The sequence below is a fragment of the Balearica regulorum genome, chromosome 4, assembly GCF_011004875.1.
Source record: "Balearica regulorum gibbericeps isolate bBalReg1 chromosome 4, bBalReg1.pri, whole genome shotgun sequence".
NCBI classification, from domain to species: Eukaryota; Metazoa; Chordata; class Aves; order Gruiformes; family Gruidae; genus Balearica; species Balearica regulorum.
This window is the reverse complement of record NC_046187.1, coordinates 53,764,586-53,790,539: the sequence shown is the minus strand read 5'-3', so window position 1 is coordinate 53,790,539 and position 25,954 is coordinate 53,764,586. Positions and strand designations below refer to the sequence as shown.

The 25,954-nt window shown below is 37.4% G+C and overlaps 1 protein-coding gene across 1 annotated transcript in view; it reads right to left on the bottom strand.

The window, feature by feature from the left end:
- Positions 1-25,954, bottom strand: part of CORIN (corin, serine peptidase) — a 151,238-nt gene that overhangs the window by 43,166 nt on the left and 82,118 nt on the right. The window contains exons 6-11 of the mRNA XM_075752210.1: positions 20,626-20,739; positions 15,286-15,393; positions 13,619-13,729; positions 12,786-12,902; positions 9,120-9,218; positions 1,880-2,111 (exon numbers count right to left, since the gene is read on the bottom strand). Coding sequence (XP_075608325.1) covers positions 1,880-2,111; positions 9,120-9,218; positions 12,786-12,902; positions 13,619-13,729; positions 15,286-15,393; positions 20,626-20,739 — 781 coding nt within the window. The remainder of the gene's footprint in view (positions 1-1,879; positions 2,112-9,119; positions 9,219-12,785; positions 12,903-13,618; positions 13,730-15,285; positions 15,394-20,625; positions 20,740-25,954) is intronic.

Here is a 25,954-nt window from a genome sequence, read left to right as displayed (position 1 = left end):
CACAGCAAAGATAGTTTGCAATTATAAGGAAACAGGAATTTCTGAGCTTATTCCATATGTTCTTCATCTGTGTAACTCCATTTGTCCTCAGTGGGAACCCATCACACCCTTAACGTCAAAGATTATTTCACCAGATCTGGACTAATATTACCAATGCCTTATCAGAGATGAAGAATATTGTTCAGAATTTGAAAACATACTTGATATCAATGAATGGCCTCAATAACAGCAAAATCAGTTCTTTCAAAAAAACCCTCTTCACCTGTGTTCCTTATTTTGGACAAAATTTCATGAAGACTGTTGTAGTTAAAAAATAAAGCATGACAGTCAAACAAATAACACAAAGACAATGAAAAGCCTTGCAAAGCAGGGACAGATATTTTATACAGAGAGAGTAGAATTAATATTGTTTAGTTATATCACCTAGAACGAAAAGATCAGTGAGCCAGTATTAAAAAATCTTATACGACTCTGATGGGTATATTTTATAATAGATGCAGAATTATAACATGAATTTGCAATTCATGGTTGGCAAGCCTAACACTGAAAAACTGCATTAGCTGAACTCCATTTCATATTTACAGGAAAACACAGGTAAAGCAATACCTATGTGCTGTTAAGCTCAGCTAATGACTGATAGCTTTGAACAAAAGGGCAGTTATTTTGAAAATGCAATTGAAGCAGATTCTCAGAACATAATTTCTGTGCTCAGATATAACATTTTTCCTTCTATGAGCTTCAAACTGTAAAGTAGATTTATATCTATATTGATATATCAAATGTATTTAATTTTTTTTCTGCCCTACATTTATCAGTTAATTCAAGAGTTTATTGGTATGAGGCTATGTGTGTTTTCATTTCTAAAACATTTTTATGTTTTTACATTATATCTGTGTCTGAAATTCTTCCTAAAATGTTACTGAAGGCAAATACTACAGATCTCCATGGGACCCTCCAAGGTATCCCTTCCTGATAAAATCACTCTCTACTGGTGATCTAACATAAGAGCAAAACTCAAAAACAGTTATAAAAGCAGAGCTTTGAATCCTGGGATTTAAAATTTTATGTTGTATATTCAATCTGATCTAAATGTGATGTTATCCTGCTTTGAGCAGGGAGTTGGACCAGATAACTTCCAGGGGCCTCACCTTCTGCACTGTGTGCAGTTCTGGGCCCCACAATTTAAGAAAGATGTGAAGGACCCTGAATGTGTCCAGAGGAGGGAAACAAAGCTGGTGAAAGGGCTGGAAGGCGTATCCTATGAGGAGTGGCTAAGGACTTTGGGCTTGTCTAGTTTGGACAAAAGGAGTCTGAGGGGTGACTTCATTGCTCTCTACAGCTTCCTGAAGAGGGGAAGTGGAGAGGGAGTTGTTGTCTCTGCTCCCTGGTATCCAGTGACAGGATGTGTGGGAACAGTTAATAGCTGCGCCAGGGGAGGTTCAGACTGGACATTAGGAATCATTTATTTACAGAGAGGGTGGTCAAACACTGGAACAGACTTCCTAGAGAGGTGGTCGATGCCCCAAGCCTGACAGTGTGTTAGAGGAATTTGGACAATGACCTCAATAACATGTTTTAACTTTTGATCAGGCAGTTGGACTAGATTGTAGGTCCCTTCCAACTGAAATATTCTATTCTATTCAATATATACATTTTAAGAATTATTGAACTGCTATTCCTGTCCTTGTTTTGAATACTTCAGATACTAATCACATGTGTAATGAACTGCATTTAATGATCTTATAAAATATGGTTCTCTACCTTTTGCTATGGAATTCCAAAGCAAAATTTCTGGCACTTTCAAAGGAAACAGAAAATTGGGAAAGACTAATATGACAGACAATGTCAGTCAAGAATTAAATGAAGTATAGCATAGTACCTGCAAGGTGGGATCCGCTGATTTGTATGGGGGTCACATTTTGGTACTAAGATTGTACAGGCAAAGAACATAAGGTACTTGTAGCAGTTGGTCTGAACCAAGGCTGGGAAAAGAGAAGACTCCCAGCTGATAGAGGCTTCCTTCTGCGTCCTGTGGCCCAGGTAGTTTGGGTAATAAGTATAGTTGTAAGGCAAGTTCATACAGAGTTCCAGAGTAATTGGTTCACACTGACCTTTCACAGAAAGAAAACAACAACAAAAAAGGAAACAAAAATGGTGTGAGATTAAATTAAATACAGAAGTAATAATCACATAAGCATTTAACATATTTATCAGTCGGGATTTCCTCTTAGGCTTGAGAAGCTACCAGTTTCAGAGCTCAAGAACCCATATAAGCCTATTCATACCAGTAAAGAAAGGTGGGTTTGACCTCAGCCTACCTAATAATCTATTCAGAGACTTATACTCCCTTTACTAATATGCATTAACTTCCCAAGTAACATATTAACTTTAACATGGTACAATAAACCATTCTTTAAAAACAGATTTATTATTTTCAAATCAAGTTTCTGATTATTTTCAGGAGCTCCTGTACCGTACAGCAATACACTTACTACTGGTGTACTATGCTACCATAACAAACTTCATACTGCCAATTAAGACAACTGGGATCATAGGATACTTTGGGTTGGAAAGGATCTCAGGAGGACTCTAGTCCAACATCCTGCTCAAAGCTTGGTCAGGTCTGAGGACTGATCAGGTTTCTCACAGCTTTATTCAGTCAGGTCTGGAAAAATCTCTAATGACAGAGATTGCACAATTTCTCTGTATAGAAAACAGAAGGCAGGATTTATATTTATTTTTTTTTTATCCCAAGATCTAAAGGAAGAATGAGGAAAATTAGCTTATGTATGTCACAAACACTAAGAGATAGTCTAAATGCTAATAATTTAATTCAGGTAAGATATAATTGATAATAAAGAGAATGATAAGCAAGAGCAAAATAAATGCAATAGCTACAAGTCCATATGATTACAGACTATAGCTATATACAAAAATCATACAGCATTTATCACAACATGTATTGAACTGACTATTTTGGACTTAAAAAAAAATGCACAGCTTTTGTATTGTATCCCAATTTGGTAGTCAGAAATATTTATTTTTCAATTTTCCACCACAACAGAAAGTGACAGAATTTCACTACAATTCAGACTGAAATTCAGATTTTTATTTAGCATTGAGACCAATGTGAAATTATTTAAATTTATTTACTTTTGGAATATGAGAAAATTTTCCATGGAAAAGTGTACTTATTCAAAAGTCATTTGTTATCAAAAGACTGCATATATTTGCCTATTCTGGAAGCAAATGCATCTTAACATGATTAATATTCTCAACTAGCCAGTTGCTAGTATCAGTTGCTAGCACAGTGTGGCAACTGTGTGATCATATAGCTGGATCTTTGAAAGCAAGTTGAAAGAAGATCCAACAGTCAATTATTCAGCTGATCAGCAAAACTGGCCAGTTTTTCTTGGACTGGTATTCCCTGTTATAAGCTCTTTTAGTATTTACCTCTAATCTGAGGATCACGAAGCTCATTTTATATACAGTTTTTCCTCTCTGCTAAATCCTTGCACACTGCCAATACTGAACTATTTCTGTTGTCTCAAACCACTTAGTCCCAGCTTTGAGGTATATGAGGTTCAAAGACCTCAACAATCCTCCCCACATTACTGCCATTTCCTTTTCTTCATGATGAGCTCTCCCTTGTCCTCCCACACTTCAGCCCCAGATGCCCGATCAGTTTGGTTTTGTCTTTTGATTTTTTCCCCAGTATGCATCTTTTCTTGATGTGTACAGAATATTACATGTTCATCAGTATTTCATGATGAAACCTGAGTAAATGAACACAAAAATACACAGTGTTCTAAGTGTTTGTATAATGTAACATTATTTAAGACTAAAGGCTAGAAATGCACATATATCATTCTCTCTTTTGTTATGCCTCATATTTATAGGGGTTTAGGTGAATTCTGGAAGAAAATCTAGTCCACTGAAATGCCCCTGTAGCATAGCTCTTTACATGTTTTCAATGCCATTACAATTTTCACACCGTGTTTAGAAAGCTTCTCTCACATTATGTGCAAAAGTGTCATTGTAGGTTTGAAAAGAATAACTCTTACTCTCACACCCAATTCCCTACAATCCACAAGCAGAGTAACAAACAAAACACACACTACAGGGGAACAGCTGAATTTTAGTAAGTTAAATGCTAATCTTTCCTTTTGATGTCTGACCTACAGTTTAAGACATCTTGCTACTCCCTTATTTATAGAATATGTAAGTACAACCTAATGAGTGGGGAACAAGGAATAAAATTTATTGCATCTTTTACCCTAAAAAAACCACCAAAAAACCAAACACTTTATGCTTGGGTTTAATATCTTCATGCATTTATTATTAACTTGCTCTACTTACTATATATGAACCACAACATCTCTGGGCAACCCATGTTCAGTCACCTTCACATTAAAAAAAAGTGTTTCCTTGTGTTGAGAGGGAACCTTCTGTGTTTCAGTTTGTGCCCACTGCCTCTGGTCCTGTCACTGATCACCCAAATAGCCTGGTTCTGTGTTCTTTACACTCTCCCTTCAGATATTTGTTCTGTATCCTAAATATGTTGTAAATGCATTATAATGCCAGCCTAAACTGATCAGACATGATCACACATGGAGAATATCCATCATATTCAATATTGTGAAATGTGGCTTATGCTTTGGAATTTTCCAACCAAAGAGTTATTTGGGCCAGAAGATACTGCTTTGTCAAAACTGAAATTTTCCATGGCAATTCTCATCTCTTACCAAAGATTAAATAACTCTGGTCAAAATATGAAGAGGTAAAATAACATGAAAAAAGAGAATAGTTCTTCCAAATATTATGCAAGAAAAATGTCTCCCAAATTGTCTTGCTGTTCCATTGTGTATAAACAATTAAATACTCACTGGACCAGAAAGGGAGAAAGAGATGATCCAGAAGTCTAATTCAGATTACGTCTCACTCCTGTTGAGTATTATGGACCATTGCCCATAATATGATGAGGAAATATCTTCAACTAAAAAGCTTTGGAACATTGTTTTAGAACTCAAATATCACAAGTCAAAAAATGTTTTTCACTATCTCGTAACATAGTCCTAGCCACTCAAATGTTTTCCAAAATTGCTGTCCATATATACAATGGGATACAAAAATCTGCATTGATCAGGAAAAGATTTTGGACCACAGGACAAACTGCTTTGGACCACAGTAAATCTCATACTGATTTATTCACAAGGAAGATGAGTCCAAGAAAGTAAGTTACACTTTTAAGCTCCCTCTTATTGTGAGAAAGACTGAATTGCAGTCACACTGCTTGAAAGACTGTTGCCTCTTACAGGACTATAGGCACTCTTTATAAAAGGTAATTTGCTTGAGAGAGAACTGCTCCCTGAGTATATAAGAATGAGAGGCCAATGTGGGAATTTACCTATTTTCCTACCTGTTGGGAAAGGCTGCTGCTGGTGCCCTGTTTGCCAGCCAAATAGAGGACCTGTCTTATGCACAACTGGTGACTACACAGCCATCAGCTGTGAGTGCAGTGTTGATTCTGCCACAATATATCAGACACGTTTTATGTATTCTTTACTAAGCAGTTTACGTTATAAGTATTTAAAAGTAAAATTACAAAATACTGACTTTTTTTGACCTGAGTAAAAAGTTGTGCTTTTTTTTCTTGCTACAGTTTTAAACATCTACAACAGGGTTTAGTGTAACACCTGTTAAATTTTAGAAGCATGAGTAAAGAAGCTTTGAAACAGCTTCTTTGAAACAAGTCCTTGTTCCTTGGTAAACCGCAGTTTTGTGGCAGAGTCAGTAATGCTTAAATAAAAGAGCTGAATCATCAAATGGAGAAACTGAGAAGCAGCACCTGTTCTTAGAGGCACTGGCTGCTAAAGCTGCTGCTTCTCCTGCAGGCAGAGAGATCTGGAACTAAATATCCTTCACTCCCATGAGCCTTCAGCCCACAGAGTATCAATCTTATCATACACATTTAAGCTCATGACTAGCTAGAGTGGGTAGTGAATAATTATATGTCAATGAATACTCATGTATTCTGACCTTAAGACACCAGGAAAACATGACCTTTGAATCTCACCAAAAACAAGAAAAGATCACTTGAAGAATTGTTTTCTTTGGAGATGCCAGGTACAGCTCCAAAGGATATCAGCAGGAACTGCAGATGAGGTCAACAACCAAAGTAATTTGATCTGTTGTGATATCTTATGTTTGATTTCTCCTTGATTAGTGCATGTATGCCAAGATATATTGCTTCCTTTTCACCAGGAGGGAGATAACCTCTCATAGGAGATAATATCTGACCAGAAATTGCTAGACGCAGAGGAGAAAATGACTGAGATAGTTCAATGAAGATATCTGAGATTTTAACCAAAAAAATTCAATTATTTTTAAAATGTAAATTTTATTAAAAGTTTTTTTAAAAAAATCAAGTGGATTGTTGTTAGTTTTGTGTTATATTGATACCTTCTTTCTATTTCATAACCTTTTCTAAATATTTCCTGGGGGAGAATGATGGTTTGGTTCACAACAGGCAAGTAAAAAAACCCAACACCTACTACTCCAATCACCTTAGAAGGCACCTTCTCACCTGAATAGTTTGGTTATGGGTATGGATTAGAGGACAGATCTACACAGGTGATGTACATTGTAGGCAACTGCTGCAGACCACCTTAGCAAAACAAGGAGATAGATGAACCCTTCTTCAGAGAGCTGAAAGATGCCTCATGATTGCAGGCCCTGGTACTTGTGAGAGTTGTAATCATGCTGATATCTGCCTGAAGGACAGCAAGGTGGTCTTAAAGGAGAGCCTCCTCAGAGCACAGGAAGAGTCCATTCCAGTGCAAAGTCAAGTAAGCGTGGCATAGGGCCACCTTGGATGAACAGGCAGCTCCTGGCCAAGCTCGAACACAAAAAAAGAAAAATACAGAAGACAGAAGAGGGGATAGAGCACTGAAGTGGGATGTAGAGACATTTCCTGAATATACAAGAATGGAGTTAGAAAAGCCAAAGCTCAGCTAGAGTTGAAACTACTGAGCAACGTAAAGGACAAGGAGGACTTTTTTAAGTATACTGGCAGCAAAAGGAAATGTAAGAAAAATGCGGGTCTGCTGCTCACTGGGCAGGGGAACTAGTGACCAGGGACATAGAAAAGACCAAGGTATTCAATGTCTTTTCTGCCTCAGTTTCCACTGAGGAATGTCATTGGAAGGATAGTTTATATCATCTTCAAAAGGTCATGGCAACCCTGGCACCTGATGACTGGAAAAAGGCAAACATCACATCTGTCTTTAGGAAGGTCAGGAAGGAGGATCCAAGGGACTATAGTGCAGTCAGTCTATCCTCAGTCCCCAGGAAGATTCCTTCTGGAAGACATCTTCACATATGAATAAAAAAAGGTGCTTGGGAACACCTAGCATGGAATTGTCATGGGAAAACCATGCCTGATTAATCTGATTGCACTCTCTGACAAGATGACTGGCTGTCGTTCCCTTTTATTCACCACTGGTGCATATGTGGAGTATTGTATCCAGTTTTTTTGCTTCCCAGTTCATGAAAGACATAAACATACTGGAATGAGGTCAGTGGAGGGCCACCAAGCAGGTTAGGGGACTGGATCACATGATGTACAGGCAAAAGTTGGGAGAAGAGGGTTTGTTCAGCCATCAAAAAGGAAGGGTAAGGAGTGATCTTACTGCTGCTAACAATTACCTAATGGGAAGGTGTAAAGCAGACAGAACCAGACATTTAGAAGTGCACAGGGATAGGATGAGAGGCAAAAGACACAAGTTGTAACACAGAGAATTCCAGTTACACAAATGGAAAAAAAGGTTTTTACCATGACAGTGGTCTAACACTGGAACAGGTCATGGGCCACATGACTTAATTGTCATTGCTTTGATCAGGAGTTTGGACTAGTTGATCAAAGGCATGAACTAACTTTCTTCTAATGTTAAACGTGGTAATTATGATTGTCCCTTTTCAAAAAGTTAGGAGAAGCGCTGACAGAAACACATATAAAGCATATATGCCCACGTATCTTTGCTTTAGCAGCGTTTAAAGGCCCCTGCATGAATGGTGCCAGTCTCAAACAAACACTTGTGGGTGACAGTCACAACTTTAGAAAGACTGCCTGCAGCAGGGGGGTTGGAACTAGATGATCTTTAAGGTCCCTTCCAACCCAAACCATTCTATGATTCTATGACTGTGGAGTTTGGACTAGTTGACCTTCCCATATGCATTTGAACCTAGATGGAGTAACATTATCCAAACAAGCTACCATAAAATATCAAACCATACCTTGCAGAGATAACTGCTCAGCACAAAGCAATTATAGGATATGCCTACACATTCATATGTAAGTGAAGGTAAGCCTGCCCGGATGCCCAGGTGACCTGAATTGATGTGACTATTAACACAACACCAAGTTTTAATTAATTCTGAATAATTCTGAATACAGTTCTGCTCCAGTTTCAAAACTTGGCCAAATATACTTATTTTGAGTATCTGTTCACAGTGCTGCATTGCACAGGTGAGAGAGCACTAATCAGAAGCAAGTGTACAGTGGATACAGGAAACTTGCAAATAGTGGTATAGCACAGGACATAGGAACAAAGATATGCAGTGTTGAAGATCCTGATCCTTTACAATATGTATTGGTTAGAAGAACTAGTTTTGCCAGTTTGAATATCAAAATTATTCTTTCATAAAACGGCTAAAAGTTCTCCAGCCTACTAAACACAGTACTGTGTTTTCTTATATTTTGAAAATAAACCAGTACCTTCTGTTTTACACTTATACTATGTTGTTTACTTCATGTAAACACAGAATGTCAGTAAATGCTAAGAAAAAGTGCAACTGTAAATACCCATTAAGAACATATCAAAAATTCACAGAAGGGAAAAATATCTCAATATCAAATGTTATGAGTATTTCTTAGTATATCAATAAGCAAGAATTATGATGAAACTTTTGTTTCAACTTTGCCCTTTTCAATACTTAATCATTACACATGTGCATTAGATAGCAAATTAAAGTATTACTTACTGTGTTCTACCCTGCATCCTCATTATACTCTAAAACACCCTAAAACAGTTACAGTATGAAGCATGTGACCTACTTACTGCAGTTTGTCTGGCTGTTTCTCATCTCACAGAGAGAAGTTCCACAGGGATCAGGACAGGAAGTACATCTCTGGTCTCCCTCCTGACAGAGGGTTTGACCTGAGAAAAATACAAATTTACTATTCTAATTATTTACCAGATTAATAAAAATTACTGGGGTGTAGTTATAAGAAAATACAGAGTTTAATTACAATTAAATATTTCCTTTACAAAGTTGAATAAGTACCCTACAGCATTTCAAGTGCAGTAAGGAAGTGTTGTAAGGAAGAAAAGTGTACAGCACTGCCCAGATATCACTTTTCTTTACCCTTATGGTTATTATAAGAATCTATATCCCAGTTTCTGAAGGAGAGGTATGGATCTCTGAAAGCCATTTACCATGATGAAAAGTCACGTAAATCAGATTTCAAAGGGAACAATAGGTCCTAGCTGAAAGACAATACCCTCTGGGAATTATTCTTCAGTGCCATTCAGTTGATCTGCTTCTCATTTTATGATTGTTTTGGTGGACAATAAAAACCATCCTGAAGAAAGGTCACTAGAGCTGAAGCTTTAATGTCCTTCTTTGGCTGATTAAAACCCAAACAATAACAAAAAGAAACTGAAAAAGATGTCCTAAAGATGGAATTCAGAATAACTAAAATCAGCACTTCATCAAAAAGTTTCTGAGCACAGTACCTGGGTAGTTATTTTCTCTGACAAATCCTTGGACTTCTCTCTGTCTCGTAGTGGTGACAGCTCCTTTCCAAACCATTAAATTCTCCCTTCCATATGACTTTTGCAAAATCAGTCATTTAATTTACTATTCTGTACACAGAGACTGAACAATTTGGATTTTATCATCTCATCCTGTTTAAAACTGTTTGTTGCAATTATTTCTTAGTGTTCATACTGCACTAGTGTCCACGAACATTAACCATCCAGTCATGGCATCCTTATATGGGGAAGACAGAAGATGCTGAAGAAACATCTTGTTTCAATGACCTTGACAACAACCTTGCCCCAAAGAACTGATGATATACACATATCTATTCACAACTATGTGGATTTACTTCCCTTCATACATGTTATATATTGAAGCAATGGAGGTACTTTCTTTTGCTCGAGCAATTGACTGTCTTATTTTACAGGTGCATCTGATTGCTAAATGGAACGTGAAAGGTCGGGAAAACCTTTTGGCTTCTAAACCTATCACAAATCTTTACATTTAAATTAATTTTTAAAGTTTGCTCCAACTGCCTCTTATCCCATAGTGGAAGAGTTTCTCAGCTCTTTAAAAATCCCTGTGCTACAGTGTAGATTCCTTTGATCCTAATACAGTCAATGCTGAATTTCCATAAACACACTCTACCCTGTCTTTTGAAGGGATCACAGAACAAGATGTGAGTAAATCTATATTAGCTTTCTATTGTCACAAAATGAATGACAGCCATAATGTTCATAGATGCCATATCTTAAATTTCCTTAAGGTATGTAGGGAAGGAGACCATTTTTCTCATTCAGATATAGATGAAGCAAGGGTCATGTGTAATCCCTTAATGTATATACTTGTACTATTACACAAGGTCCCTGTATCTTTATATAGGCAAGGGGCAAGTCACTACATCTTGACCTCAAATTTCTATGCTGATTTCACATATTTACTGGGTTGTAACAAACCAATATTCCAGATCACTTCAGCTCAAACTTCACTGCCTCTGCTAGGCATATCCAAATTGTTTGATTTGTAAAGCAGAGAAGTCTTTGTATTAAATGTATGTCCCATTACATTTTCTTCAGTTTCTGAAATCAACAACATACATAAGAAAGAATTCTGCCTTGCTTTTACACGGCCTTTGCAAGGAACTAAAGAGGAGTAATCCAAATGAAGTCCAAATTCTGCCTACATATTCTCATGCAAATTTAGGACAGACAAGATATGGTTGGATAAATGAAGAATTTTGCTCTACAAAATGTTGCAAAATATTAGAGTTTTTTGCACATTGAAGAATGAATAAGAACAACAAAGAAAACTTTTGTATTTAAAAGCTTTGCAGTTTAATGCTAAGCGGAAAATCTTTTAGTATATAGTGAGATCATTGACTACATAATTATGACCCTATCCTACTCCTCGGCATTTAGTATCCTTGAATCTGTATCTGTTCATTTTAGAAAAAAAAAAATAAATAAAAATAAAAAATTTAACCATTTCTTCCACGTTCAGAGAGGCAAAAAGCAGTGAAAACGAAACACATCACTGACTTCTAGCCCAGATCACGTATCAACATTTTCAGTGAAATTCTCTTTTACTAGTAATAAACAAATTTAAGAGGCTCAAGTTGGGTGAATTTTAAAAGGTTAAATGGTTGCTTACAGAATGCTCTAAATAGTATTGTACTTTTCAATTTACCCCATTCTCCTGCTTCATCTCTTTTACATTCAAAATGATAGTTTCATTATCAGCAAGAGAAATAGAGGATCATGGAATTCATAGAATAAGACTGAGGTTGGGCATCAGTAAAGATGAAGAATAAAAACTGAGCATTTTGTGAGATTGCACAGTCAGAACCAAGGATAAAACTTGGTCCTTGGTTTTTAGATCGCCACAGTCAGAACTGGAAGAAATTCCATGCAAGGTCTGTTTGCAATGTCAACATTAATTGTGAAGAATAATAACGGTGATTTCTGTGTTTCAAATTCTCAGTTATTTTTTGAAATGGAGATGTTTAAATTGGAGTAGGAAGATCTCAAGAACTTAATATGAACAGAAGGGACTGAGGAGACACACTTATGAAAGGATTTCTTCTAGACTGGTTTCCTAAAGGAATGAGGCTTATATAATCACACTATATATTTATCTTATGATAACAGGTCTGTTCTACTCTAATAACTTTTGAATAAGTTGTTCTAGTACCACTACATCTGATAGCACTAGAGTTTTCTAAATAAATTCCTTTAGTTTCTTAAAAATAAGATTCATAATAGAAAGACATTAATAATTCTCGCATTGAAGGAAAGGCTGCAATCTGAATCTATACCTTACCAGAAAGAAAAGAATTACATGTGAAAAATGCCTTCAAATGCTGAAACCATCATAACATGACAATATCTCTTTCTAAGTGCCAAAATGTACCACAGGACACAAGTCTTTGGGAAACCATGTTCCAGGGTCAAGAAACTGCCTGGTTTCCTTTTCTTTCATACAGTCCATCATCAGACAGCTAATAAGTAGCTGTGAGAACTTACATTCTTATATATTTTCCCTTAGTCACACTAAACCATTATTTTACTTATGAAAACATTCTTCCTCTGACTCCCAAGTTCTGATGAAAAAAGCATTTTCATGAGAAAGTTTCTCCTCACACAACACCAATTCCTGTGATAGTAGCTTCTAATTGCTGCAATGTGAATATGTATTCATTTAATTCAAGTAACAGCGGATCATGTCAGATATCCAAATACTATGCTAAATGTCACCTCAGTTTCTTTAACTTTTTATATTGTTAAGGACTAATAAAACTCTGCTTACAGCTTCCTGTGTAGAAAGCAGACACCAACCAGCCTTAGCAAGTGTTATTTGAAAGGCAAAGAAAGTAAATTTGTCCAACAGCTTTAGCTAAAGGCATTTCAGAACCAAGCAGTCAACAGTAGGCTCAGTAAGAAGAGTAAAATTATGGATATCCTTACTTTCACTGCAGTTTTCTTCATCACTTCCATCTTTACAATCATTATCTCCATCACACTGGAATGCACTAGGAATGCACTGCCCATTTCTGCACTCCACCAGACCCTGACTATGACATGCTAGAGAGAAAAAAAATATGATGTTCTGATCAGCTTAGGTTAATGAAGGTCTTACTTATTTTTGAACATCATCTTGAAGTTATTTTAGGAGGAGCTGATAACACTGCTTAGCACTGAAAGTCACTAGGCATTTTTCATTATATGTAGGCTATATTTTCAGTAGCCTACAGCTGTGCTGATCTTTAACTACAGGAACTGAAACAGTATATGTCAGGTAAGCAGCAAAAGCGTATGTCTTATGAGAACTTTAATCACATTAAAACACATGCTAGTCCCCCAAGAGTTGATTTTGCAACCTCAGTAATATTTTAATATAGTAGTTTTGCAGATATACTGGAGCAGACAGAAGTCCAACTTTGGACAAGGTGTGATAGGTCCCATACAGACACATCAGAAAAGTGTCACAAACTCAGAATGCCTACAGTTTAAGAGGTTATACACATTCATTCATTACTTTTTAATGGGAACATTACAATTAACAAAAAGCTAATTCTGTAATTAACAAGAAGCTGAAACACAAGGCAATGCTTGTACTTCTCAACAATGGCAACAAATGTTCAATTTGCTGCAGCTGACTACCAGAGGTACATTTGTCAAGTGGAAACTTCTGGAATCCAATAAGCTTACAAGTAATAAGTAAGTATACTACTTATCTTACATTTTGGGTTTTATTTTTAAAGAAAGAAAAAACTAATTTAGAGATTAAAGAAACTTACAGCAATTGATTTCATCTGATTTGTCTATACAGTCATGGTCACCATCACATACCCAATCAGCTGTTATACATCTCCCATCTCCACACTGATGATGTGTCACTGGATTACAATCTAAATAAAATACAAATTTGAGGACAAAAAAAGGATTATAAATTGCCATTTGTATAATTTACATTATTGATCAATTGTTCTATGCCTATAAACTAATCATTTTTACTAAAAAGCCTTTTTGCATTAGTACATTAGAGTACAATAATCTGCACCTGCAGATTTTTTTGTAGATGGTAGTTACATGTGTTCTGAATTCTATTGCCTATATAGAGACTGAGGCAGTCATTCCTTCTGTCAAGTGCATGGTTGTTTCCATTTGCAAATAAACAAGTTTCTAAAATTTGTTAAGCAGAATAAAAGATCTTTTGACTTCTTATTTCATGGAATGATTTTCAGTTAGTGAACATTTTCAGTTGCCATCAGAGAAAATCATTTATCTTTTTAATAAGTGGGGGGAAAAAAAGTCTCTCAACTGCCATATTTGGCACTTAATCAGAAACTATATTTTTTGCATTCACTCAGAATTTTCCATAAGAATTATCTACAAAGAAACTACTCCCATCTTCATCTTATTCTTTCTACTCGAATGCGTCCACAAATAAAGAAAAGCATTCTATTGAGCAGTCTGAGTTTACACCAAAATGAATAGGGAGCATAGACACAGTCCGGCAAATCTGCTAGGAAACCCATTTATAGCCTGTACAAAAAGTTAGATCTTAAATTTTATATAGAAAAAACTATCTCAAGATAGGAATGGTAGGAGTCAGATTAATGTTTAGAAAAGTCTTTAATGAAAGACAGTTTATGAAAAATGCCACAAAACAACCAAAACTGTCAAAAAAGTAGTGAAAGATCTTAGAGTATGTTTTATTTGGAGAGGAAACATAAAACAAATCTTGGAAAAAATTGTGCCTTGATTTTTAGCTTTGAAATTCTCTGTGCTTTTCCTTAGAAAAGCAAAAGAAAAAAGTAAGAAATAATATTTTAAATTTTAAAGAATTATTTTAGAGCATTTAATTTTTCTTCAGGTGTAGTACCAGGAGCAAAAGTTAGAAAAAATAAGGCTGTCAATATTTTCCAATATTTGCATGTGAAGATTATTGGGTTTTATGGCAAAACTTCTTTTTTTCCTATGAAAGTTAAGGTAGAAAGACAAACATAAGGAGGCAGAACATACAGAGTTGATTGAAAATAGAATTTGAAAGAAACAGAATTTGATCATCAAAACATAGAAGATCACTATGAAGCTTATGTAAAAACAGTTCAGCTGTAAAACAGTTGGCGTCACCAGTGTGTAGCCTCTTATAGTTTGTTTTAATCTCAGTTAAATTCAGCCAAGTTAGCAAGAAAGCAACCATAACATCTTGAATTAGTTTAAAATAAATTGCAAATCAGAATATTTCTTCAAAATATCACTACCTTCAAAATTTGGATTAACCAGAAATCTCCTTTAAACCTTTTCAAATTGTATGTAGAATTTGTTAGCTGTTTTTACTTTACCCAAAAAGAATAACAGCAGGTTATATTACTCTTTTAGTCATTTAAGGAAAAAGATGGCTGAGTTAGGCAATACTGCTATCTTAAAGACTTTAGAAAAGCATAAAACTTTCATTTACCACAGTTTTGTTCATCACTAAGGTCTCCACAGTCATCATATCCATCACAAACAAAGGTATAATTTAGGCATTTTCCTGTGTTGCAACGAAATGTATCATCACTGCAGTCTACAAAACAAATTTTTGTAAAGCATTAGCATGACATTACAACATTCATATAAACTATGAATGCTGGAATGTATTGACTAAAACAAGATTAGCTAAAGGTACCCTACAATTTACAGGTCTGTATTAATACTCAATGCGTACCAGTTTATTAGAATCTAATATGGAAGAACAAGAAAATCAAAAGCAATTTTTAGACATTTTTATTCTGTTCCTACCAATTGCTGTTGATCAAAAAAGATCAATACCACAAGGAGAAAGTGCTCAGATTACACATGTGGACCAAAATGTTTAATTAATTCATATACATAAAGTTCTTGAGAAAGATTGTAGGTTTCATCAGCTAGATTACTAGGACAGTCCCGAGCACCTGATGTGGCTATTAGGTGGAGCTGAAGCTTCTAAGAGCAAAGTCAAGATCTCCAGACCCTGCTTTTGAGCCTGCCTTTGATCTTAAAATGGTTTCAAATGAGCTTTATGCTTTATGCAGTTTTGAGCTCAGAATTTGGCCTGACGCCGTCTCATCAAGGAATTCTTAGCACTGTCAGCCCTAAGTGGATATAGCCTTTCTTTCCATGGCTGAGGCCTTCAGTAAAGTAAAAAAAATTCTGAAAATATCTAAAATGCATCAATCATATCAATAAAAACATGGAATCTATGTTGTAGTTAGGAAACGAGGGAGAAGAGAAAATAGGGTTGTCAGTGTCTGCTCCTATTAGTAATAACTTTTGATTAAAAACTCAATTGGGAAGTGGGTGACCTAGTTTCACTGCCTTCCTCTAGGCTTTTTCTTCACATCTGCCTTTTCCAGGGAGAATACCAGGATATAGAACAGCTGAGTGGAAAATCCCTCCTTCCTGTTGAAGCTATGCCACTGGAACCAAGGAAGTTCTTTGTGCCCTTTCTTACTGGGATATGTGGGCATTTTAAATGAGCTCTTTCCTGGATAACACACAGAAAGAGCTCCAAGAGCTGGGACTGGAACACAAGTCTCTCCCCTCAGCTGAGATGCTCAACTGCTAAACAACAGATTCACGTTACCACTTGTTTCTCTCCTCTTGGCATCTGACTCCCATGTTGATGATTGTACAGTGGTCCCACTTTGAAAGAAGGGTGTCCTTCTAAGTATATTACACACTGAAAGGTGCGGCGCTCTCCCAGAAGGCGCAGTGGGGTTTCTATCCCTTCAGATCAATGTCAGCCAGATGTTCCACCTCCTCAGTGAGTGCTCTAACTTTAAGTTTCTCAGGATTTTACCAACCTCAACTCCAGAACTTGAACGTGAATCACTTCTTCCTCTTTCCCCACAGAAGTATTCATGTTTTCTACAAGTCTCATATTATCTTAAAAAATTTTAAACAGAATTTACAGCACTATGCGAAGGACAATGCTTCAGGGCATAGAGTAAAATAATATGGCTGAGGCATGAGCTTTGTAATAGTTAATTTAGCTTTAAAAGAACAAAAGGCATCAAACAGTAAACACCAAAAACCCTAAACTAAATGAAAATATTTAAGTTCTAGTTTCATGTAAGCAGAACAATAGCCAGCTGAGAGTAAAATTCTAAACATGACTTGCTTTGAGTATGCAACAGCGTGAAGTACTCTGGCAACCTTTATCCTTATTGATCAGTTTGTAATTCTGACAGTTTCTGTGCTTCCATTGCTCCTCATGCAAATGAAACAAAGCTGTCTTTTTCTATGTTGTTTCCCCTGGGTAAGTTTACTGTTTAATTTCCATCCATAACCCTATTCCTGTTTGCAGTCATACATCTGTAGCTGCAGCAGTGTCCTTTAGGGTATGGCAGCTCTCAGGCCCACAGAAACAGGGTAAACAAAAAGAATACAAACTTACTTGCAAGGAAATAAGATTCACTTGATGAAAATGTAACAGTCTTAATATACATTTTCTTCAAGACATTGGCAATAATATATAGTATAGGGTAGCTAGTTACTTCCATCAGAATAAGATGAGCACCTTGCAGCTGCCACTTCTAAAAGGCTCAGCTTAAATTTAGTCAATGATGGGACAAGCCCAGTTTTCATAAAATTAAATACAAATTCCTATTCTGATGATCAGCTGGAGCACCTCTCCTACAAGGACAGGCTGAGATAGTTGGGGTTGTTCAGTCTGGAGAAGAGAAGGGTCCGAGGACGCCTTATTGCAGCCTTCCAGTACCTAAAGGTGGCCTACAGCAAAGCTGGAGAGGGACTGTTGACAAGGGCATGTAGCTCACAGGCACTCATCCTTCTTGGAGACTTCAACCACCCTGACATCTGCTGGAAAAGTAGCACAGCAAGCTGTAGGCAATCAAAGAGACTACTGGAGAGCATTGAGGATAACTTCTCAAGCCAGGTAATAGACAGAAGGGATGTTATACTGGACCTGATGGTCACCAACACAAGTAAGCTCATCAGTGACATCAAGACTGGAGGCATCCTGGGCTGCAGTAATTATGCACTGGTGGAGTTCACAGTTCTGAGGGATATGGGACTGGCAAAGAGTAAAGTTAGGACCCTGAATTTTAGGAAAGCAAACTTGCAGCTGTTCAAGGAGTTAGTCAATAGAACCTCCTGGGAAACTTCTCTCAGGGACAAGGGAGCAGAACAGAGCTGGCAGATCTTTAAGGACGCTTTCCATAGAGCACAAGAGCTCTCGATCCCCAGGTATGAGAAATCAGGAAAGGACAGCAAAGACACTGGCATGGCTGTGTCGAGACCTGCTGGTCAAACTAAAGGGCAAGAAGGAAATGCACAGGCAGCGGAAGCAGGGACAGGTATCCTGGCAAGAGTATAAGGACACTGCCTGGCTGTGTAAGGATGGAGTCAGGAAGGCCAAGACGCAGCTGGAACTGAACTTGGCAAGAGACGCAAAGAGAAGCCTAGTGGCTTCTATAGGTGTGTCAGCCAGAAAAGGAAGGTCAAAGAAAGTGTTCCCCTCCACCTCCTGAATACAACTGACAAACTGTTAACAATGGACAAGGAGAAGGCTGAGGTATTCAACAACTTTTTTGCCTCACTGGTGACCTCTCTTCCCACACCCCTCAAGTGGGTGGACCACAAGACAGGGACTGAGGGAGCAAACTCCCTCCCACTGTAAGAGAAGATCAGGTTCGTGACCACCTGAGGCAACCCCCAGTATCAGTACAGGCTGGGGGATGAAGGGATACAGAGCAGCCCTGCCAAGAAGGACTTGGAGGTACTGGTGGATGAAAAGCTGGACATGAGCCAGCAATGTGCACTTGCAGCCCAGAAAGCCAACCATATCCTGGGCTGCATAAAAAGAAGCATGGCCAGCAGGTTGAAGGAGGTGATTCTGCCCCTCTATTCCACTCTCGTGACAACCTACCTAGAGTATTGTGTCCAGCTCTGGAGTCCTCAGCATGGGAAAGACACGGACCTGTTGGAGTGGGTCCAGAGAAGGGCCACAAAATCAGAGGGATGGAACAGCTCTACTATGAGGAAAGGCTGAGAGAGTTGGGGCTGTTCAGGCTGGCAAAGAAGCAGACTTTCAATACTTAAAGGGGGTTTATAAGAAAGATGGGGACAGACTTTTTACAAGGGCCTGTAGCGATAGGACAAGGGGTAATGGTTTTAAACTAAAAAAGGGTAGATTCAAACTACATATAAGGAAGGAATTTTTTACAATGGTGAAACACTGGAACAGGTTGCCCAGTGGTAGATGCCCCATCCCTGGCAACATTCAAGGTCAGGTTGGATGAGGCTCTGAGCAACCTGATCTAGCTGAAGATGTCCCTGCTCATTGCAGGGGTGTTGGACTTTTAAAGGTCCCTTCCAACCCAAATTATTCTATGAAGTGACTTAAGAATTTGAGAGGGGCAAGGACTGCAGGAAACACAGCATCTTTTATCAGACAAGCTTTCAGGCAAATAAGTCCTCCTTCGGTTTTGCTATCTGATGTGTAATTCAAGAAGGTCTTATTTGACCTACACCCCCTCTTCCCAACTCTTCCCAAGTATCCTAATAAAAGATATCCTCTGCCTATAAACCCTGTATCATTTAACAGACAGGCTTTCTTTTAAAGGTAATCTTAACTCTTTAAATTTATGCTTGTTTTTTCAAGACATGTAATACTGTTATTCTTATATTACTAATTTCTTCTTTTCCCATTTCTAATGAAACTTGAGAGCTGTAGACATTTTTAAATTTTTTAGCTTACTTTAAAAACTTGAGTTAACACTGACAGGAAAAATTCAAAGATAAAAACATATAATACTTTTTACATAACAGAAACTATGTCAACCTCCATTAAATAAATTGTAGGCCATTAAAGGAAAAGCAAGCTCTAGCCTCATTGAGACCAGGAGGAAATTGCAGCCATCATTTATTCCTTGGAGCATCCCGATAAAATCCATCAGCAACTTCCTTAAAAGCAGCTGAATGCTTAGGCTCATAAATCACTAATAAGAACAAATCTTTTGAGGTGAGTCTAAACTGCACAGTCTGGAACTCAACCCTAGGTCCAACATTTTCCAAAGTCTGAATGCACAGCACTGTTTTGTGGCATCATGTCCTACTTTAGTCCCTATTTAGTCATTGTTCCACATTTTCTTTTCTTCTTTCTTTTTCTTTTCCTTTTCATGGTTTTCCTACTGTAAATTTGCTCAGCTTTTCTAAAGGTGTTAGTAGTCCAAGGATGTTTTTGTCAACACAGAAAAAACACATAGGAGCTCTAAAGATACACGCTACCACAGATAAATAAATAAGAAATTAAGATATTAAGCATGTATATTCATTTTTCTTTTCTACTGCACCATATAGTGGGATTTATTTAAATAAACCACATCCAGGGTTGAGGCCAACAGAACTTCCATCTGCTGTAAAATCAATGCCAAGGACTAGGAAAAAGGTACAACTAACAGTCTTCAATTTGTTATCAGAAGTGCTCTTCTGATGCATGTTATCATGTTATCAATCCACTTGGAAACAAACAAAAAAAAAAAAAAGCCCCCAAATACTTCTAATTTCCACATGGCTCCTTGCAGAAATCTTAGAATCTTCTTCCAGACATAAAATTTAATAGATCAAAAGCACATGCTGTGGCCAGAGCGGGCAAAGGTGAACACGTTCAATGGCAACTGAAAGAGCCCAAATGTCAATATACACAAATACTATGCAAAGCTCCTATTCTGTGCCAATAGCCTTCTTTAGTTTTTAGGTTTCCCTGAATGGATTCAGTGCTTCAGTGGAACACTGCAAGGTTTAAGAAACTTACTGCAATGGACCTCATCACTCCAATCATCACAGTCATTGTAGCCATTACACTGCAGTTTCCCTGGGATGCAGATCCCACTGGCACACAAGAAACTGTCCTCTCCTCCGCACAGTGCTGGAAAAGAGAAGAAAAGAAAGAATGCATGTTAAACTTTTCAGGGTAAAATGAAATAAGCAGAAATGACAGATAGTTAGAATAATGAGTCTTAACTGATGCAATTAAGCAACAAACCCCAAATTAATCAAATTCAAGCAAATGCAAACTGGCATTTTCATCTAACTTTTCTTATTTCAAAAATAGGTATCTAGTGAGGTTCAATCTACCATTACCTTTAAAAAGCAGCTGTACAGAGTAACTGTTTAAAAAATGACCTTAGGATGTTATTAAACAACGTTTGTTTTTTTACCATTAAATAGATGCATCAGATTACATATCCAACTAAAGTTACAACAGATGGATATTCCCAGCCTAGGTTTCCAGGCAAAAGATTACTAGGCTGAAACTTAACAGTGTCATAGCAGACACCTTTCTAGAGGGGAAGGATTCCTCAAACATTCTTATAACTCCCTGAACACTAGAAGACAGTCATCATTGCTATTTGATAGATGGGGAATTGAGACACCTAAACACACACAAAAAAAAGACCCATGAGCTTTAGGTATCCCACTGGAGAAACCTTGCAGGGCCATTATGTTCAGAGGGAGGGAATTCATAACACCTTCCCATTCAAGTCCTTCAAGGTTCTTAAAATATAGAGATGCAGATCACCATTAATTTGTTTACACCTTAGTCCACGCAACAGAGACCAAACCTCCAAGTCTTTGCTTTAAAAAACATGGGCTGAGAAAAATCCCTGTAAAGCACACAGATGGGGAAAGATATCAAGTGGAAATTACATGGGGATGCAAAGTAAAGATGAAGTAGAAAAGCAAATATTCAGTACAGAATCTGGCTGTTGGTTTGTTTTGGGTTTTTTGTTTGGGTTTTTTTTTTGCTTATTTTCCCAAAAGCCACAGTTAACAGGCTACTCAACATAGCTAAACAAAACAGAAAGTTTCACCTCCAGTAAAAGATCAGTAAAAAAACCCCAATAACTTTACTTTAAGCATACATATCTGAAATGATAAATAGCTTTCAGAGATGGAGATTAAAAATCCTGTCACCTTGCCAGTGTAAAGTTATCAAATGTATCCATGTGTGAGAACAGCAAGTTCAAACTATAAAATCTCATAGAAGTTCGAAATTCTACTCATAGAAATTCCATTGTAATTCAAACTTTGTATCCAAGTTTGCTGAGAACAATAAAGATCTCTAATTGTAGATTTCAAACTTTATTGCAATCCAAATCACAGGTATGAAAAAACATCAGTTTCAGCAGCAGCTATAGAATCTCTTCCTCTATTAAATTAATTTTGCACTTCATCACAACAAAGCTCCATACTTCTCATTTTAAAATGCCTAAACTTGTGGTTTTCCTCTTCCTATAGGAGAATTCAGTTCCTACTTCTTCTCCCTTTATTCTCTGAACCTGACACTTAACAAGGTCTGGAAAGTATATTTATAATCTACATCTCAAAATGCATATTGATTATTCTCATCATAACTTTGTATTCCTCATAACATGTCTACCAACAAGTATATTCATGCAGAATACAGTTTAAAATTAAGGAAAAATAACCAAATATCTAATGATATAATTTTTTAGAAGCATGAGCTTTTATGACCTTAGTTTGGCACTGCAGTAAATGATAGCACAGAAGTAACACACTACATAAATTTCAGATGAAGCTGTTAATAAATCAATGACTATGACGATGTTTGTGTCAACATTTTACTTGGTGCTGCACTCTGCAGAATTCCTAGTATATGGAATTATCCTTAACAGTGAAATATTAACCACAATGATGTGCTGATTAAGCACATGCTTGGGCAAACAAAAAGTGAGCTTAAGTGAAAGATCAGTCCTAAACTCACACCCTGCTAATGTCCCATTTAAACTCCTCTTTCTGGAGCCAACATTTCACTTACAAAAGGAGGGAAAGTTCTTTTTAATCTCTTCCAACAAAACAGTCTGTCGTGAAGTAACTCAGATCATACCAGTAATCTGCTATGAAGACATTTTACATGTCTTCAGAAGACTAGAAGTACTAAAATGAAACAAAATGGAAAGCAAAGTGGTGCTGATGAAATCTGGCAGTGTCTCACAAAGCATGCAGATACAATTTAAGTATATAAAAGATGAAAGGTAGAAAGAGATGAGAAATGTAAACTCATAAATATTGACTCTCCATGCTGCCACATCAATTTTTATCTGCTTTATTTGGTTGTTAAGTCATACTGTTTCTAAGAATTTCAGGAATTCATTATTTAGTGATGTATCTTTTCATTTTAATAAGTGTACCATAAAAGAAAACTTGATGGAACTTTTTTCTTAAAAGTCTCAAATACATGGCTTTTATCTTACAGTGCTCTACTTGCAGGGTAGCAAGTGTTATGCCTCTTTTTTTTCCACATGTGAAAAGCTGAAGGACAGGAGGCCCAAGCGATTTGTCCAATGACAAACAAGGAATCAGGTGAATAATTCAAACTGGTTTATAGAAGTGTATTGCTAAAAATCTAAACTTAAATGAGAAAGGGAAAAAAAAGTTATCTCCCTGTTCTGGCAAAGGAAGCCTCTTCTTGCAGCATGCTGGTCTTCACCACAGTGTCTTACCAGGAATTTTGGCTGTTTGTAGGAGACCAGTATCCTTCAGTCCTGCTGTTGCCTTCACTTTGGCAAGGGATAGTTTGTCAGTCTTCATGTAAATCTAATACCTTTCTCTCTGATCGCTCTCTCAAAGCACTTCCAATGATGACCAGGACCCTTTCTAGATGTAGGCCTGAGTTCTCCATGGTTTTGTACTATTCCTTAGTCGCATCAGTTTTGTTTTCACTACTGTCCTTAACCTGCAGCTACCAGGCACAACCTACAGCCTCGAATAGAGCTTTTGCCATTCTTTTGCATTCTTCAATCCACTGGGACAACCTGTCTGGTTGTGACTGTCAGAGCCATGAGTGCACCAATAGGCCTTGAATAGCCCTGACCAGCCTCACCTGGAGCCTCCACCCACAATCTGCCCATGGGCTCAACCCCCACCTGAGCATTGCTGTAGGCACAGCCTTATATTCAGCTCCAGCTCCTGGAAGGATCCCTCATATATACATCATAGCTGGTCTGCTGCCCTAACTTTGGCTCTGGTTCCTAGGTGGACTTGGAGCCACACTGGAGCCTTGTCACCAGTCCTGTCTGCAGTCCCACCTCCTGACTGGGCTCTCTGCAGCCTGGGCCCGGTTCTCACTTTGCCAATCTGAGGCCAGCTCTGCCTGATGCATTCAGGCTCTACATCCCAGCACTGCCTGACCTCAACTCCCAGCTTGGCCTGCCTGAAGGGAGCAGCCCCACTCTGGCTGCTCCCTGATGGTGACCTCAGATCCTTGGCTGTTGGGTTACAGCAGGCTGACTGCTCAGCCTGGTTCCTTGTGGTGCTTTATTTCTCTTAGTCTGATGCTACCTGGCAGTCAAAGACATATCTCAATTTCCAACAGCTGTTTGATGCCTCTGGCCAGCTGTATGAGAAAAATATTGTGATATTGACAGGCAGGTATTCCTTGTCCTCAGTTCTCCATTATTTTTTCAGTTATCCCAGATGCCACCTCTGCCTTTCCGTGACTTCACAGTACATATGGAAGACATCTTTCACTGCCAAAGTAGTGTGTCCATTGTCCCTGCACAGTGTATTAGGTATGCCACTATTTGCAAAGTAAGCATTCGCTTCCTTTAAAACTATGCTTTCCTGAGAACCCTCCAAATAACCCAACTCCTAGACATTAGAATAGTAATAACTGATTTGTTCCTTTAATTAAAAGTGAACAGTCATGTTTTGACTGTTAGAAGGGCTGATGTACATTTTCAGTAGAGTGTAAAATCACCTCCTGTTGCCAAGATATTATGATTTTCACAGTTGCAAAGTATTATCTATTTCATAACTGCTCTTAAATCCGATGGAAATATCACTGCCTCGTTTTAAGGAAAATCCCACCTGCAAATACAGATAATATTCCCTTACACAGTACACATCTCCATCATCCTTTTCCCTAATTTTTTTTCTTATTTTCTGATTTATAAAACATCCCCCATTATTTTGTGGTTGAGGGGCACACAGAAAATTTCTTTGAAAACTCATTACTTTCTTCTAGTAAAATTGAACTTCATGCCTTGTCTTATTAAATACCATAAACTTGACTTGATTTCTAATAGTGAAAAAACCAAGTGCTCGCAAAAAATCCGTATGTGACCTTATTTGTTAAAGATTATCTGATTTACAAGAGCTCTATGAAGAAACACCATAAAAAAAAAAAAAAAAAAAGCCTAGGCAAGGCAAGATGTTCTTACAAGATAAGGAATCTTTTATGTGTTCCAGAGATACAGGTTGTCTTCCCAGTTCTGCTGCAAATTTTTGCATCAACTTGGACAATTCAGGCAATCTGTGCCTTAGCTCTATACCTATAAAAAGATGAAAAAACTTCTTGGGCTCTTTGAGACAAAAAATTATTAGCCTCAGAACTACAAAGTTAATGCTGCAGGAGTCTTATGAACTTATTTTCACACTGATGTATTGATATTCAAGATTTCCCACAGGGATTGAAATATATTTCCATTTTGGGAAACATCAGGATAGCTCTCAGAGGAACATCACTGAATGCCAGAAGGTCAAAAGGAAAACCTGAAAGATAAACCTCAACGGAAACAATACAGTTTTTGAGATAGAACAAAGCCATTTAAAACTGCTATCAGTGAGTGACCCATTTTAAAAGACCTCAAAAGGCAGTCATGAAAAGATTATTATACCTGTTAAATCTGCCCTTGGGACTAAAGGAGCCTTTAATGTGCCTACACAAAATACAGTAACTTCTGCTCACACTCAGCCTTTCTGTATAGCAACATGATATTATTTACAATTTGCCAAACCACTAGCTGCACAGTGGATGCTGTGATGTACCACTGAGCACTGGGCATGCCTAACATGCAGAGTGTGGTTTTGGAAAATGACAAATAGCTCCAGCTTGCACTGACTGCAAGTGCAATTAATTATCCAGATTTCTAAGTTTATTTGTAGTCCTAGCATAGCAGTCCTTTCTATTGCATTATAGCAATGGATACACACACACACACACTCTCAGCACCTTCCTTTTACTCTTAACATTTGGCAGCAGGGGATTATTTTTTCCAACAAATATACATGCTTTTCTAAGCCTGAAATATTATTTTATCATCCCCAAAAACAGGCCA